This window comes from Neovison vison, chromosome 5 (genome assembly GCF_020171115.1).
Source record: "Neovison vison isolate M4711 chromosome 5, ASM_NN_V1, whole genome shotgun sequence".
Classification (NCBI taxonomy): Eukaryota; Metazoa; Chordata; class Mammalia; order Carnivora; family Mustelidae; genus Neogale; species Neogale vison.
Genome location: NC_058095.1, coordinates 99,164,157 through 99,180,393, shown reverse-complemented (window position 1 = coordinate 99,180,393; position 16,237 = coordinate 99,164,157). Strand labels below are relative to the sequence as shown.

Genomic DNA, 16,237 nt, shown 5'->3' with positions numbered 1-16,237 from the left:
TAGTAAGGTTATTTGATTTTTTTCTGAATCTGTTTAAAGCCTACCATCTGAATCTTCAACACAAAACGGAGTTGTTAGAACATTTTTTTTTTCCTTTTTTTAAGATTTTATTTATTTATTTGACAGAGAGATCACAAGTAGGCAGAGCAGCAGGCAGAGAGAGAGGGGGTAGCAGGCTTCTTGTTGAGCAGAGAGCCCAACTCGGGGCTCGATCCCAGGACCCCGAGATCATGACCTGAACTGAAGGCAGAGGCTTAACCCACTGAGCCACCCAGGTGCCCCAGAACATTTGTTGATACAAAAATGCTATATAGTCTGTGAAGTGGATTTGATAAGAATATCTTATAACTTAGCAATTATATAATTTGTTTTAATTATTTTAAGAGACTATAAGAACCAAAGGGTAAAGGGGTGCCTGGTGGCTCGGTGGGTTCTGCATCCGGCTTAGGCTCAGGTCATGATCTCAGGGTCTCATCTTAGTGGGGAGTCTGCTTCTCCCTCTCCCTCTGACTCTCTCCAGTCTTGCTTTCACCCACTCATGTGCTCTCTCAAATGAATAAAGAAAAAAATCTTAAAAAAAGAATCAAAGGTTGAAGAGAATGCTATGATATTACAATATGACACTGGCACCAAAAAGAGCTGAAAGATGGTCCCCTACATTTCTTTTTCTCCCTCTCTTTTCGAAGAGTTTACATCATTCAATTTTCAGTGAATTATTTTAACCATAATCAGATCACCTAGTTCATTCTAAATATGGAGAGTCAATTAATAATACACCAATTAAAATGGAGTTATCGAGGAACAGTATGTTTGCTAGTGTTTCTACACAAGACAAACAATAGGCTATTAAGTAAAGAAATCAAATCATATTTCTCAAATATGATAATAACTTTAAACTCTTAAAAAAGAAGTCAGATAATTAGCTTTTTTCTGAACAATTTTTAGAGATGCATTAGAATATTTTATTCTCAGTGCTTTCCTTATTTCTGCAAGTAGCACATTACAGTAGCCATGCACATACCGCCAAAACTAATTTAATTCCAGATTCATTACAGAGCTGCTTTTTATTCATCAAGGTCATATCTTGATGGCTTCACAAGCTTAGATAAATCAGGTGTTAAGGAGACACATCTCTGAGGAACCTAAGGATGTTCTCATTTGCAGTTCTCAGCATATCTTATTATTTATTGCCAAAGAAATGACTGATTAACTTTGTCATCTTTGCTCCATGTTTTTTTTTCTTCCAGCTGAAGCAGTCTGCCCTCTTCTGCAATGCCTGATCAGACCTATTTAAGATGATGTCTTTGATCACAGACATGGGGGAGTTTGCGATCTTAGGCTTTGATGAAACATTGTTCCACTATAATTTTATGGAAGGGAAACAGAGTTTTAAATGATAATGGACAGTCACAAAGACAACCAAACTTATTAGGATTCTGCACTATCCTTTGACAGCATTATCTTTAAGCAGCAAAAATGTACCAGAAGTTGACCACTTCAGGTTTTATTTAAGCATATAAACAATATACAAAACCTCCCTTTTCAATCATTTCCTCATTAGCTAATTTGTCCCAAAGAAGAAAGTTAGAAGATGTATTTATGAATTTTAAAATATGTTCTTTATATTCTTCCTTATGGTCTGTAAAATTCAGTCATCAATAAAATTTGCACTTATATGAAATTTTACCATTAGAAAATACCTAAATAATATGCTGAATACATATAAAATTAGAACATTAAGCATCAGGAAAAAATCGCATGCCTCTAGGTTTTTATTAATCACATTCCAACACCAAGGTGGAAAGTATATCAAATCACACCAAATCTTTTGCACATGACAACCTCATAAATTATTCAACTCATTAGTATTACTAAGAAGCATGAAAAACTCCATCAGTATTAAAGATGTTTTCCAGCAGAAAAAGGTCAACCAAAAGTTTTAATAATGAACTTGAAGGGAAAGCTTTCCAAAGACAATATGAAACAAAATTATTATCCTTTTTGTCTTCTTGAAAATATAGCCAATTCTGATTATTTGCTCATATAAAAGAACGCCCTGTTAATATATTTTCTTTGTGACTCCACATAAATTGTCTGAAAAGAATGTTCAAATTATGGCTAAATGTTCCTGCCCATCCCATGAAAGTTAACTATAATTTAATGTAAATGTCTGAATTTAGAGAAAAATCAAATAATTAAAAAATTTTTAAAGAAAATATTAAGTCTGCTAGTTCAGATTTAGTTCTCTTACATGAATCCAGGCTCACAGTGTGGAAACTGAGTATGCTAGGAACGAACAGAGAGACCTGACCAGTGTTAAAATCCCAGGGGCTGCTCTGATGGCCATGTAAGTACTCCCTATCGATGTAATTGAAGATTACCTCCTCAGCTTGTACAACTTGTTTAAAATTCTGAAAACTTTGATCACTGATTCAAACACTTCTAGCCACAATGAAAGTTCCACTCATAATATTTCCTTCTGTTCCTAAAAGAATTTTTTTGCCACAATGTAGAGGAATACAAATTTTTTTTGACCAGAGATTATAGCAAAGTTTCTGTGTATTTAATGCTCAACTTTCAAGTTAGAATGCATAGGGAAACTGAAATAGTGTCAATATTTAAAATAGAGGAAGGAACATATTGAATTCCAATTTGTCCTACAAGTCCTCTCAAAATGTGGAGGTTTGTACAAAAAATATACCTTTTCTATATCTACACAAACCAAATCATTCAATCATTTGGGTGTTAGTCTACATACCACTAGACTCTAAGATACTTAAAACATATTTAAATGTTTAAAGGCAGGCAGAGTGGCCAGATGATGGGCAGAATTTTTGACTTTTATATGAATATTTTAGTAGTATGTGAATACAAAAGCTTTATTCAAAATACACAAAATATGTTTTCAATTAAGGTTTATAACACTTATTTTTATAGGATGAAGTGCTTTATAATAATTACTGATATTTGTTTCCTATTTCTTCTGAAGAAAGAACTTTATAGGTTAGGAGGCACATTAAGAGTTTGGAGGATGATTCAGTAATACATTTTTCTCTTGGCAGTTTGTAATTCCTCTTTCTTTTCTTCTTCTTAAAGATTTATTTAACTGAGAGAGAGACAGAGAAGCACAGAGGCAGAGGGTAAGAGAATTTCAAGCAGACTCCCCACTGAGAATGGAGACCCATGTGGAGCTCATGACCCTGAGATCATGACCTGAGCTGAAATCAATAGATAGACGTGTAACTGAACCACACAGATGCCCCACCTCCTTCTATTTCTTTGAACAGATCACACCAGGGAGTACTCTCCCACTCACTCTTCAGAATCCTCCACATTTTACTCCCTACTGTCTACATGATTCTAAAAGTCCGCTGATGTGAACTGTGATAAAGGCTGAAGGGGTATGCTCTTGAATTGTTTTGCAGGTAGAATTGTTTTAGTTCTCCTTTGTCTTCCATCACATGACCTTAATCCAGAAAAAGGATGTGATAATAACTTTGGCATGGGTACCATATAGCTTCCTTGGATATTTTATGGCATACATGTGGTCTTTGTTCTAGATATGAATAAAATAAAAACATGTCCCTGTTTCCTTCTATCAAAGAACCCAACTCAGTAGAGATAGTAAGTTCTGAATACTGATGATGATTCAGTATTTAAAATTCATATACTGCTACATATTTTAAAATACTCTCATACCACATACAGAGAATATTTAGTATCACCCAGAGCTTCCTTCAATTTCAAAGTTAGACTACTATTTTCAGTTTAGGTTCATTAACAATAGATACTATATTACCAAAACCTGACAACCAGATGTCTTAAAAGATTTTAAAATTTGTTTCTGATAGGCTTTAACAATGGTTTAAGAATAGAGATATTTTATAAATTAAAGCATCCACTTTTACAGAGAAACCCATTTTTTTTTCTAAGACACTCTTTAAAAGGACCTATAGAATGCTGAATGTAGTAAAATGTGGATCCATATAATTAAACCTTTGGCAACTCATCATCACAAATAATATCAATTTAGCCTAACTCTGTTATAAATTATCTCTAGAGTTTTCTATTTTCAAATGGGATGAATTCAAACAGGATGAGTTGGTGAAAAAGTCTAAGTTACTAGGTATATGCAATGAAGTTTAAATTATTTTAAGTTCATATTATAAAGCATGCCACTTGAAGTAGGTATTTCTAAGAATCTCTTTTGTAGAGCATAAAGATAATACCTCATGTTAAGCATAAATACAAGACCTCAAGTTAAGTGCTAAATACCTTAAGTGCTAAAATCCCTTTGGTGATCTCTCTTGCTGATTAAAGAAATCCTCTATAGTACTGGTCTACTGTAAGGTTTTTTCCTAATTTTTTCTCTTTTTTTCTAGTATATTCTTTCCATTAGTTACTTTTACTATATAAAGTTACGCTGTAATTTTTATCTTAGGCATAAGTTTCATATGAAATCCTCATGTATTTATTTAATTATGTTTGACTCTTACTAAGTTATATCAATTCACAGACTATTTGCACAACAAATTGCAAAAGCTTTGTACATTTTCTTTTTAACAGGATTAAGTATTTTCTCTGTTTAATCCATCAAGAACATGAACAGTTATGAATGTTTATAAATTACGCAAATTTTAAAGCAGATGGCTCACTTATCACATTCTAGTAAATGAAAATTAACATAGTAATAATAAAGTAATTGTAAGAATAAAAGTGGTTAATAACAAAAATGAATAAACAGTATTCATTAATGGTTTTCTGAGTGTATAGAATTTATAAAATTTTGAGATAATAAATCACACTTAAACTTATTAGAGAACTTAAAAATGGGACAAAACCATCCTATTTAGATTTCCAGGTAGACAGCAAATATTAATGTAATTTAAAAATGCAGTATTTTTATTAAATTATAAAAATATTTTGGTATTTTCTATTTATTATACCTTTTATTATTTATTTTTAAGGTTTTACTTATTTATTTGAGAGAGAGAAGATGAGGGGAGATGTCAGAGGGACAAGCAGACTCCCCTATTGAGTAGGAAGCCCCATGCGGGACTAGATCCTGGGACTCCAGGATCATGACCTGAGTTGAAGGCAGTTGCTTAACCAACTGGGCCACCCAGGCATCCCTGTAATACTTTTTTAAAGGACAAATTAGGGTTAGTTCTACTGTGTGATAATTGATATCTTTAATGTGAGATGGTCTTTTTAAAATTTTATTTGCAACCCAATGGAGGACTGGGAACTTAAATGGACATATTGTAGCAGGATTTATTTTATTTTATTTATTTATTTATTTAAATTTTATTTTTTAGACTGAAAAGAATAGAATAATAACACAAAATGTTACATAATAAGATTATTAATAAGGCATTTATTTCGGTTAAATACACAAATATGTGCATATATATTCCTAAAAACACCACACATATGTGTGTATATATTTCATATATATATATATTCACATAGTATACATGAGTGTGTGTACACATATACAAATTATACATAAAAATATTTAAGTCTGAATATGCGATCACAATTGTATATATTTTTTACACCTTGTGTCTAGGTCACCAAAGTTGAAAAGGCACTGAAAAAGAAATTCACTTTACTCTTGGTTTAGGCTGTAAGAGATGGATGGATGTTGGGTAATAATCAGTTATGCAGAGTCTTACATAGAGTTATATAAACTCTATTAAGAAGCTGAAAGTTCTAAAATACATCACAGGCGAAAAACTGGGTTAAGCATCACCTGCATGATGCTGAAGGATAAAGCAGAAGACAGTATTTTTGACTTACAACCTAGAGAATTTTAAATGCTAGGTAAGAAATGAATTATCAACCACAAAGAGTCATGTCATATCCAGAATATTTTTGTGTAAGAGGCATTGGTACTGACCATACTCTACTGCAGCTTTAAGAAGGGCTTCAGCGTGAGTGGAGCCAAATGCATTTCGAACAAACCGTCTCCTTCGGCGAAGATCATCTTCCCAGTAATCCAAACGCCAGAAATCATGCAGTTGGCTAGGAATGAGGAAATAAACAGTCATCACTATTAATAACAATGTAAAATGGGAAATATATTTTTTACACAACATTAAAGCTTTATTTCCTTGGTCTCAATGGAAAATTAAGATGATTTTGGAGATCTTTATCTTTTACATTTGTGTTTACATACGTTTCCTGTACAAATGACCAAAACTTAAAATAGTAACATTCTCGTATTTTAAGCATAGTAACACTCAGTTATGCTTTCTTTACAATGTTCTTCCATCTACTGAAAACATTCATCATGGGGGGTTTAGTAACAAATGCAGCATCAAATTACAAGTATTAATGGCACAGTTTTCATTCTTTTACACTGTTTTTAACAAGGCTTGTAAATCACAGGATAGACCTCACTACAAATAGTTTGCAATTTAATGACCATGGTTTCTTAGTAGACTGAATTAAGAACCATAAAATATTGCCCAGTTGGATTTGGTGGAACAATGATTAAAATAATGTGCTGAAATATTCATTGAAGTAATTCCCTGCTGCCCACAGCAACCTGAGAAAAGTGCAATTTTATCCATTATTAATAATACTGAATTAGAGCTGCAAAAAATTCCAGTATGTGGTAATTGTCTTGGTAAATTATTATTCTAACACTAACAGAGTCCTTGGATGATTTTACCGCTTTCAGCTAATATAAACCATTAACAATCATAGCCTTCATTGGGTAACATTGCCTAAACCATGTTACGCTCTAAACCAATATTAAAAATCCAAGAGATAGTTCAGAAGATACTGAAATCTGTTCATTGTATATCAGTGGAATGTTTCATGATATAATTTTTGCTTTCAAATTAATTTCAATAAACACTGGTGATAAATGCCACTGTTTGAGAAGTCTGTTTTTCTCTATTTACAGTATCTGGAGTAACATACTAAAGAGATAATATTCTAATTTTCCTGAGCAGCACTATTCATAAAAACACATAAAATGCTTTCATAGAAGATTTGATTTCATTTTTATTTTGCCATTTATTGTAAAAAATACTACATTTGATTAAAGCTGTAACTATGTATGTTTTGCTCTTCATTGTTTCTCTAGTGCAAAGACAGAACATACTGTTTTTTATACAATGTTTTTAATATATATTCAATGAATTAATTATACCAATTTGGTACTTTGGAGATATACAGACATGTACAGTCACTGAGAACAATAATTTACTTTTGAAAAACATTTTGGATTATATAACTATATAATTTTGTTTTCCACTACTTAATTATAAAAGAATGTAACAAGGTAAGGGCTATACAAAACGAAAACGAATATTAAAATTATAAGGTTTGACGTATATTTGAATATACTTGTTTTTCTATTCATTGTAATTATTATAACTGTATTTTTGTAAGAAATAAGGGTTTTAAGTGCCTCTGTCACTAATTTAAAATAGGACAATTTCTGGGACAGGGGGGTGGCTCAGTTGGTTAAGTGTCCGACTCTTGATTTCAGCTCAGGTCATAATCTCAGGGTTGTGAGATCAAGTCCTGAACTGGGCTTCATGCTGGGCATGGAGCCTGCTTAAGAGTCTCTCTTTCCCTCTCCCTCTGCCTCTACCCCTGTTTCCACTGTGTTCTCTTTTTCTAAATAAATAAATAAAATGAAATAAAATAGGACCATTTCTATCCTTAAAAATAAAACCAATCCTAGTGGTTTAAGGAAGACCCTGCTAAATCTTGCCATAAAGATTTTTCTTAAGAGTATGTTAAAGTTAAGTTCTGAACTCAGCAGGAGAGACAGATCTAATGTTATCTCAAATTTCCAATTATACACATACTTTTCTATATTCCTCCTATTAAGTATGAGAAAATTTGGACACTGTATGTAAAACAAATATACCAAGATTCTGAAAGGTGGAAAGCAGAAGACAGACTGGCTAACAACCCCAGGGCCTAAGAAACAACACCCATGGTCATCTTTTTGCCTAATATATCCTAGACTCTGAAGCAAAGAGGCTAACAACCCAGGCAGATTAATGGGAGTAGACCAAAATAAACAAACAAGCAAATAAATAAATAAATAAAATGCCCCCCCCCAAAACCTGGTTTCTCTAGCCAAAGAACCAAAAAAGGTATAGCCCAACAAGACAGAAAACTTTTAGACAACTATTGTACTCCAGCCAAACACCAAAGAGAAACTGTGGACCCACTTACTCACACCAAAATGTATTAGTGGGAAGCCTACATCTGAACCCTAACCAAGGTGGAATCCTAACATCCTCACCAGGGTGGTATCAGAGAAGGTCATACAGGGAACCAGGACTTTATGTCTGTTGACTGGTAACAAGGCATCGCACCCTCATGAGGTCGGTGGAGATCATGTGGAGGGCCTGGAATCCACCCCTCTCCCCTGCCCCAGCTAGACGGTAATAAGGTATCCTTCTCCCTCCCACTGTGGTGCTATCAGTGGGGGCCTAGTAGAGAGTTAGGACTTTCACCATTGATCAGCACAAATGAGGCTACCCCCATTAGTGGACACCACACAGGAGCTGGGAACTCCCACCCCTGCCAAGTAGTAATGAAGAGTTGCTCACTCTCTGGATGTCAGCAGAGTTCAAGTGGGGAAACTAGATTTCTACCTCCACCTGGCAGTAAAAATGCAGTGCTTCCCCATTTCTCCTAATAAAGTGATGTCAGAGAACATCAACTAAAATAGGAGGTTTTAATAAGATACAAAATATCTCAGAGAAGAATAAGAAAATATCCTGCTTCAATCCAAAGTTACCTGTCACACCAAGAACATGGAAGATCTGAAACAGAATGTAAAAAGTCATCCATAGATGCTAACGCTGAGATGACAAGGATGTTAAAATTTTCTGAGAAGGGTTCTAAACTATGTGTGATTTTAAAAATGCTTCACTGAACATTAGGAACGTGTTTGGAGCAAATAAAAAAATAGCAAGCCACAGGAAAGAAACAGAAAGTCTCACTTAGCAAAAAATTAGAAGATGTAAAAAAGCATCAAGTATTTTGGAACTGACAAATATAATAACCAAAATGAAAAGTTCAGTGGATGGGCTCAACAGAATGGAAGGGACAGATGAAAAAACTAGTTAAATGGCAGATAGAGCAATAGATACTGCCCAATCTGCAAAACAGAGCAAATGGACTGAAAAAAAAAAATGAACAAAGCTTCAGGGATCTATGGATTATAACATCTAACATATTTGGGTCACTGGAGTTCTGGAAGGAGAAAGGAAAGAGAGCAGGGATGAAACAGTCCCTAAAAAATAATAGCTGAATACTTCCTAAATCCAGCCCAAAAGCATAATGTATAGATTTAAAGAAGCTGACTAAACTCCATATATAATAAATCTGAAGAAATTTATGTCAAGACACATCTTGATTAAACATCTGAAAAGAAAGGATAAAGAAAAAAAAAATCTACAAAACAGCCAGAGAAAAATGACACCTCATCTATAGATATAAAACACTTAGAATGACAGCATATTTTACATCAAAAGCTATGGTGGCCAGAAGAAATAGCCAAGTATTTTTTATGTGCTGAAAAAAAGAACTGTCAACTCAGTTTCCTGCAACCAGTGAAATTATCCTTCAGGAATAAAAAATAAAGAACTTTCAGATGAAGGAAAATGAAGTATTTGTTGCCATCAGGGCTAGTCTAAAAATTGGCTATAGGCAGTCTTATAAACACAAAGGAAGTGATAAAAGGAACACTGGAACACCAGGAAGCAAAAAAGAACATGATAACCAAAATATGAGTAAATATATAAATTTTCCTTTTCTTTTTTTAGTGTCCTAAATTATGTTTTATCATTAAGCAAAAATTTCAACACCATCTGCTGTGGTTCTGAGTGTGCGTAGAGGTAATATTTACGACAGATATACTATAAATGGGGGAGGGTAAAGGGATGTAAAGGAAGTAAAGATTCTATACTTCATTTGGACTGGTAAAATGACATCAACAGTAGACTGATAAAATACATATCCAGTCACTAAAAAGGCAACCACTAAAAGAAGTTATATAAAGCTATATACTCAAAAACACTATGGATAAATCAAAATGGAATTCCAAAAAATGTTCAAGTAATCCACAGGAAGACAGGAAAAACAGAGCAATAAAAAACAAGGATAACCAATAATAATAATAATAATAATAATAATGTTTTAAAAAGAAAGCTGTCTATAAGAAACAGACTTCAAATATACTAATATAGACAGGTGGAAAATAAAAGAATAAAAAAGATCATTCAAACATTAATCAAAGGAAAGTAGGAATGGCTATATTAATACCAGATAAACACATACTACAGAAAAAAGTAAAATTACTAGAGACAAAGAAGGACCCTATGAAGACAAAAGGGCCAATCTACCAATTAGACACAAATCCCAACGTGTATGTGCCAAACAACAGATCTGCAAAACAAGTCAAGCAAAACTGGTAAACTGAAAGAGACAAAGAAAAATACACAGTTATAGTGTGTGAATATATACCCTTCTTTTCAGCAATTGATAGAACACTTAGAAGCTCAGCAAAGATATAGAAGAACACAATACCATCACAAACCAACATATTTAGAATACTCCAACTAACAATGACAGAATACACATTTTTTTCAAGTGTAGATGGAACTTATATTACCTATATTACCAAGATAGACCATATGCTGGTCCACAACACACATCTAACAAACTTAGAAGAACTGGTACAATCCTACAAAATGGAACAAAAAGAAATCAGTAACAGAAAGGCAAGAGAAAAAAATTCTCTAAACACTTGGAAACTAAAGCAACACACTATTAAATAACTCAGTCAAAAAAGAATAATCAAGGGAAAACAAAAAATAAAATGAATTGAATAAAAATTACAATAAAAATATCAAAGTTTCTGGGACACAGCTAAAATAATAATGATGGGAAAATTTATAGTACAAATACATACATTAGAAAAGATGAAATATTTCAAATAAATACTCTAACCTCTCACTTTGAGAATATAGAAAAGGAAGAGCAACAAGCAGAGGAAGGAAATAATAAAGATAAAATTAAGAATCGGCCCCCCAGTGGCTCAATTTGTTAAGCTTCTGCCTTTAGCTCAGATCATGATCCCGGGTTCTTGCATCAGGCTCCCTGCTCAGTGGGAAGTCTGATTCTCCCTCTACCTTGCCCCCCTCTCATGATCCTTCTCTCCCTCCTTACTCCTTCCTCTCTCTTGGATAAATAAATAAAATCTTTTAAAAAAAGGAATAAAAATAGGAATCACCAAGATTCAAAACAGAAAAACAATAGAGAAAAATCAATACAACAAAGAGCTGAGTCTTAAAAAATACCAACAAAACTGATAAAGGAAAAAGAGAGAAGACAGATTACCAATATCTGCAATGAAACAACATATATAATTACAGGCTCTGAAGACATCAAAAGCATAAGTAAATATATGAAATACTCTACACACATAAATTTGACAGCTTAAACAAAATGGACCAATTCCTCAAAGAGTACAAACTACCACAACTCACTCAATATGAAATAGATAATTTGAATAGATCAGTAACTATTAAGAAAATTTAATACATTTAAAACTGCCCCAAAAGAATCTCCAGGGCCATTTGGTTTTATTGGAAAATTCTATCAAACGTTTAAAGAAAACCGACCTCAATTATACATGATTTCACCTAGAAAAAAGAGAAGGAAATATTTCTTAATTAATTTTATAGCTAGTATTACCAAAATAAAAACCAAAGACAGCACAAAGGAATAAATCTAGACCAATATCCCTTATGGCTATAGACTAAAAATCCTTAATAAAATATTAGCAAATAGAATTAGGCAATGTATAATAAAAATTATACATGATGACAAATGAAGTTTATTCCAGGGAAGCAAGTTTTGCTCAGTATTTGAAAATTAATTAATATGATCCACCACATTAATGGCTAAAGAAGAAAAATCATATGACCACATTAGTCAATACAGAAAAGAATTTGACACAATTCAACATGCATCCATGAAAAGAAATTCTCAGAAAAAAAAAGAATAAAAGACAACTTCCTCAACTTCATAAAGCATCTACAAAAACGCTACAGCTAAATTATACTTAAAGGTGAGGACCGAAGGATTTTCTCCTAAAACTGTAAAAAATACAAAATATCTGCTCTCACAGTTCTTATTCAACATAGTACAGGAATTTTTAGCCAATGCAATATGGCAAAACAGAAGAAAAGGAATATAGAATAGGAAAGGGAGAAATAAAATTTGTCTCTATTTCCAGATCACATTATTGTTTATGTAAAAAATCACACAAAATCTATCAAAAATTCCTGAAACTAATGACTAAGATTAACAAGGTCACAGGATAAACACACAAATATCAGTTGTGTTTCTATATGCTAGCAATGAAGACATGAACAGTGAAAGAAAATTTTAATTTAAAATTACAAAAAAAGAGAAATAATGATAAATCTAAAAAAAAAAACCATGTAGAAGACTTGTGTAATGAAAACTACATAGTAATGATGAAAAAAGAGAATAATATCTAAATAAAGTGGAAAGCCATACCATGTTCATGGATTGGAAAATTCAACATGGTAAAAATATCAATTCTCCTTAAATTGATATACAGGTTTAACAGAATTTCTATCAAAATTCCAGCAAGGTTTTTAGTAGATATGAACAAGATTACTTTAAAATTTATATAATAGAAGGTTAAAACGGGAGGAACAAGTCTATTTGATTTCAAGACATTAAATAGTTCAAGACTGTGAGATACTGGCCAAGGGATAGACATAGATTAATGAAATAGAGAACTGAGAAATAAACCTACACAGATATGACCAACTTATTTTGATAGAAGTTAAAAACCAATTCAATGCAGGAAAGATATATTTTCAGTGAATTGTACTGGAGCAATTGAACATCCACAGGCAAAAAGAAAAAAAAAAAATCCCCCCAAATTAAAAAAAATAGAGACAAAAAACCAACCAAACAAACAAAAACCCTGACCTAAATCTCTTATCTTTAAAAAAATTAACTTAAAATGGTTCTGAATTATGTATAATTGTAAAACTATAAAAATTGGGGGTAAGAAAAGGAGAAAATCTTTGGTAAAGGGCTAGGTAAAGACTTTGTAGACTTGACACAAAAAGCACAAGCCTGGAAAGGAAAAACTGATAAAGGAAACTAAATAGAAACGTAAAACATTTGCTCTACAAAAGAACATATTAAGATGAAAAGAGTATGTGAAACTATTTGTAAACTACCTACCCGACAAAGAATTAAAATTTAGAATATATGCAAAATTCTCAAAACCTAACAGTAAAAAAAGTAAACTATACATATAGAACACGGGCAAAATACATGAAGAGACATTTCACCAAACAAGATATACAGATGGCAAATACACACATGAAAAGATGTTCAATAATATTATCCATTAGGGATAGGCAAATTAAAACCACATGAGATATTTACTATACACCTATCAGGATTGCTAAAATAAAATAAAAAGTGACAACACAGAATGCTGGCAAAAATACAGAGAAGCTGGGTCACTCATTTGTTTGCTGGCAAGAATGTAAAATAGAATAGTTATGGTGGAAAACAGTTTTCTTAAAAAATTAAACATGCAATTATCATTTGTCTCAGTAATTATACTCATGGACATTTATCCTAGAAAAATGAAAACTTATGTTCACAGAAAAACATGGACACAAATGTGTATAAGCAGCTGTATTTGTAATACCCCCAAACTGGAAACACCCCAAATGTCCTCCAATTGGTAAATGGTTAAACAAATGTGGTACATCCATACCACGGAATACTAGTAAGCAGGAAAGTAAGACAAACTATTGATACATAGGACAACCTGGATGAATCTTCACAGAAGGATGCTGATTGAAAAAAACCCACGCGCAAAATTACCTACAGTATGTTTCCATTTATGTAACATTCTTGAAATGACAAAAGTGAAGAAATGAAGAACAAACTAGTGTCTCCTGGGGTTTTAGGAAAAGAGAGTCAGGAATCGGGTGGGTTTTGCCAATAAAAGAGCAATGTGAGGGATCCTTGTGAAAATAGAAATGTTCTGTATCTTAACTGTATCAATACCCTGGCTATAATATCACACTGTAGTTCTACAAGATGTTACCATTGGCCGAAACTAGGTAAAAGGGATATGGGATCTGTCTTATTTTGTTTTTGTTGTTTGTTTTTTTAAATTATGTTCAGTTAGCCAACATATAGTACATCATTAGTTTTTGATGTAGTATTCAACAATTCATTAGCTGTGTATAAATAACACCCAGTGTTTATCACCACATATGCCCTCTTTAATACCCATCACCCAGTTACCCCATTCCCCCACCCCTCCCCTCTGTAATCCTGTTTGGTTCCTGGAGTCCAGAGTCTCCCATGGTTTGTCTCCCTCTCTGATTTCTTCCCATTCCATTTTCCTTCCCTTCTCCTGTGGTCCACGGCACTATTCCTTATCTTTCACATATAAGTGAAATCATCCTAAAATTTGTGTGGAATTCCAGAGAAATGTCTTATTTCTTAAACGGTATGTGAATCTACAGCTATCTCAAAATAAAGCTCAGTTTTAAACATGTCCTCACCATACTGAGATTTCAATATTTCGATATGTAAAATTGCCTATACATTCACACAGATAATGAAGTTAAATGAATCAACTTTTTAAATTTCCAAATTCAGCATATCCTATACCTCCTTTATATTTATTTACTTTTCATGATGAAAAACACACTTTTTCTCCACTGTCTCTGTTCCCCAAAGAACTCTTGATAAAGAAGGATCCGGGATCCTTTTCCTAAGATTAATTTCTATCTCAGTTGGGGAAGACCTTCCTGTACCAATGCTCAGGCAAGCAGCTATGTTTCTGTACCTGTGGTAGAGAATACTGCATATGGGGCAAGTGAGGTCAGGGATGGAATTGCAAGCGAATAATACAGAATACACCACTTTTCTCTGTGTTTGTCGGGGGGAAAAGGACATTGCCAGTTCATTTCCTTCTCTCCTGGAGGAACATAAACACTAACGGCTAGTAACCAAAATTCAAAGAATAAATGACGGAGTAAACGCTGCATTTTACTGGAAGTTCTTCTTCCTTTGAATATCACAAACTAGTTTAAATTGTGATTTGATAAAACTGCATTCTGTCATATCTTTTTTTTTCAAATCACTATTGTTAATGCCAAAATCCCATATCCTGTTCATTTCAAACTATTTTAAAGTATGTTTCTTTCACTGTTTTAAAGTAAAACGAACAAAAAAAATCCTTATGCTAATTAAATGAGTAATACACTTCTTGATTCACATAAAAATTTAAGCCTAAGTAACAATGAAAAATATTTATCTGTAACTTCTAAAATCTAAAATCCATCCTCTTATTTTTGTTGAAGGAGGAAGTTGGGAAGTTTGAGATATTTGTTCTCTGATTTGTTCTTCTGGTATTTTTCCCATTATTATGTGGAAATTACTTTAGATTACTGAGTCAGTCTTGGATCATATTTAGGGTTTTCAATATTTGAACAGACATCAACTCTTCTATGGAACTACTGGTTCCTTTTAAACCATGCTTATTATACTCTTTTTATTTTAAAGACTGTTGACACTGAACACTGATGAAATACCAGCAGATATTGAGAACTGTGCTTTCTTTGGATGATCTTCTAAAATTACTGTTAGTCCCCGACAACAGGCCAATCCCCAAGTTAACCTTTACCTAGACTGATGGAAATGGTGTCTCTGAACTTGCAAAGTGTGCCAGCAGCTCCCTCCTTGTCCTCCTTGCAAATCCACGAATGTGTGCCACAAAGCAGCTTTCTAGTTTCTTCATTACTCTGTTCCTTTTTCCCCCTCCCTCCTCCAACCCTAATAGAAAAGGGGACTTTTCCCCCCTCCCTTTCTTTATTTCTTAAAATGTAATCAGTTACTGCAAGATGGTCAATACTAGCAAAAAACATACTGGTTTGTTCAATAGATATTCTCCTCTGATGAGTCTGAAAACCCTAACACAAATAGGTCCCTAAAAATGTGCAAATTATACTGATCCAAAAAAACTCAACAAGAGGCCAGAATAAGCATCCCTATGGCCTTGGCCTTGTATAATCTTGAAGAAGCCACGTTCCTGGACGGTGCAGGAGAACATAGATCGTATAAAAGAGCACAGAGACAAGGAACAATGGACAGCTCATAAGAGGTTGAT

The 16,237-nt window shown here is 33.2% G+C and overlaps 1 protein-coding gene across 9 annotated transcripts in view; it reads right to left on the bottom strand.

The window, feature by feature from the left end:
- NBEA (neurobeachin) overlaps positions 1-16,237 on the bottom strand; it is a 667,980-nt gene that overhangs the window by 221,403 nt on the left and 430,340 nt on the right. For all 9 annotated transcript variants that reach the window (XM_044249587.1, XM_044249579.1, XM_044249580.1 and 6 more), the window contains one exon: positions 5,903-6,027. In XM_044249587.1, the coding sequence (XP_044105522.1) occupies positions 5,903-6,027 (125 nt within the window). The remainder of the gene's footprint in view (positions 1-5,902; positions 6,028-16,237) is intronic.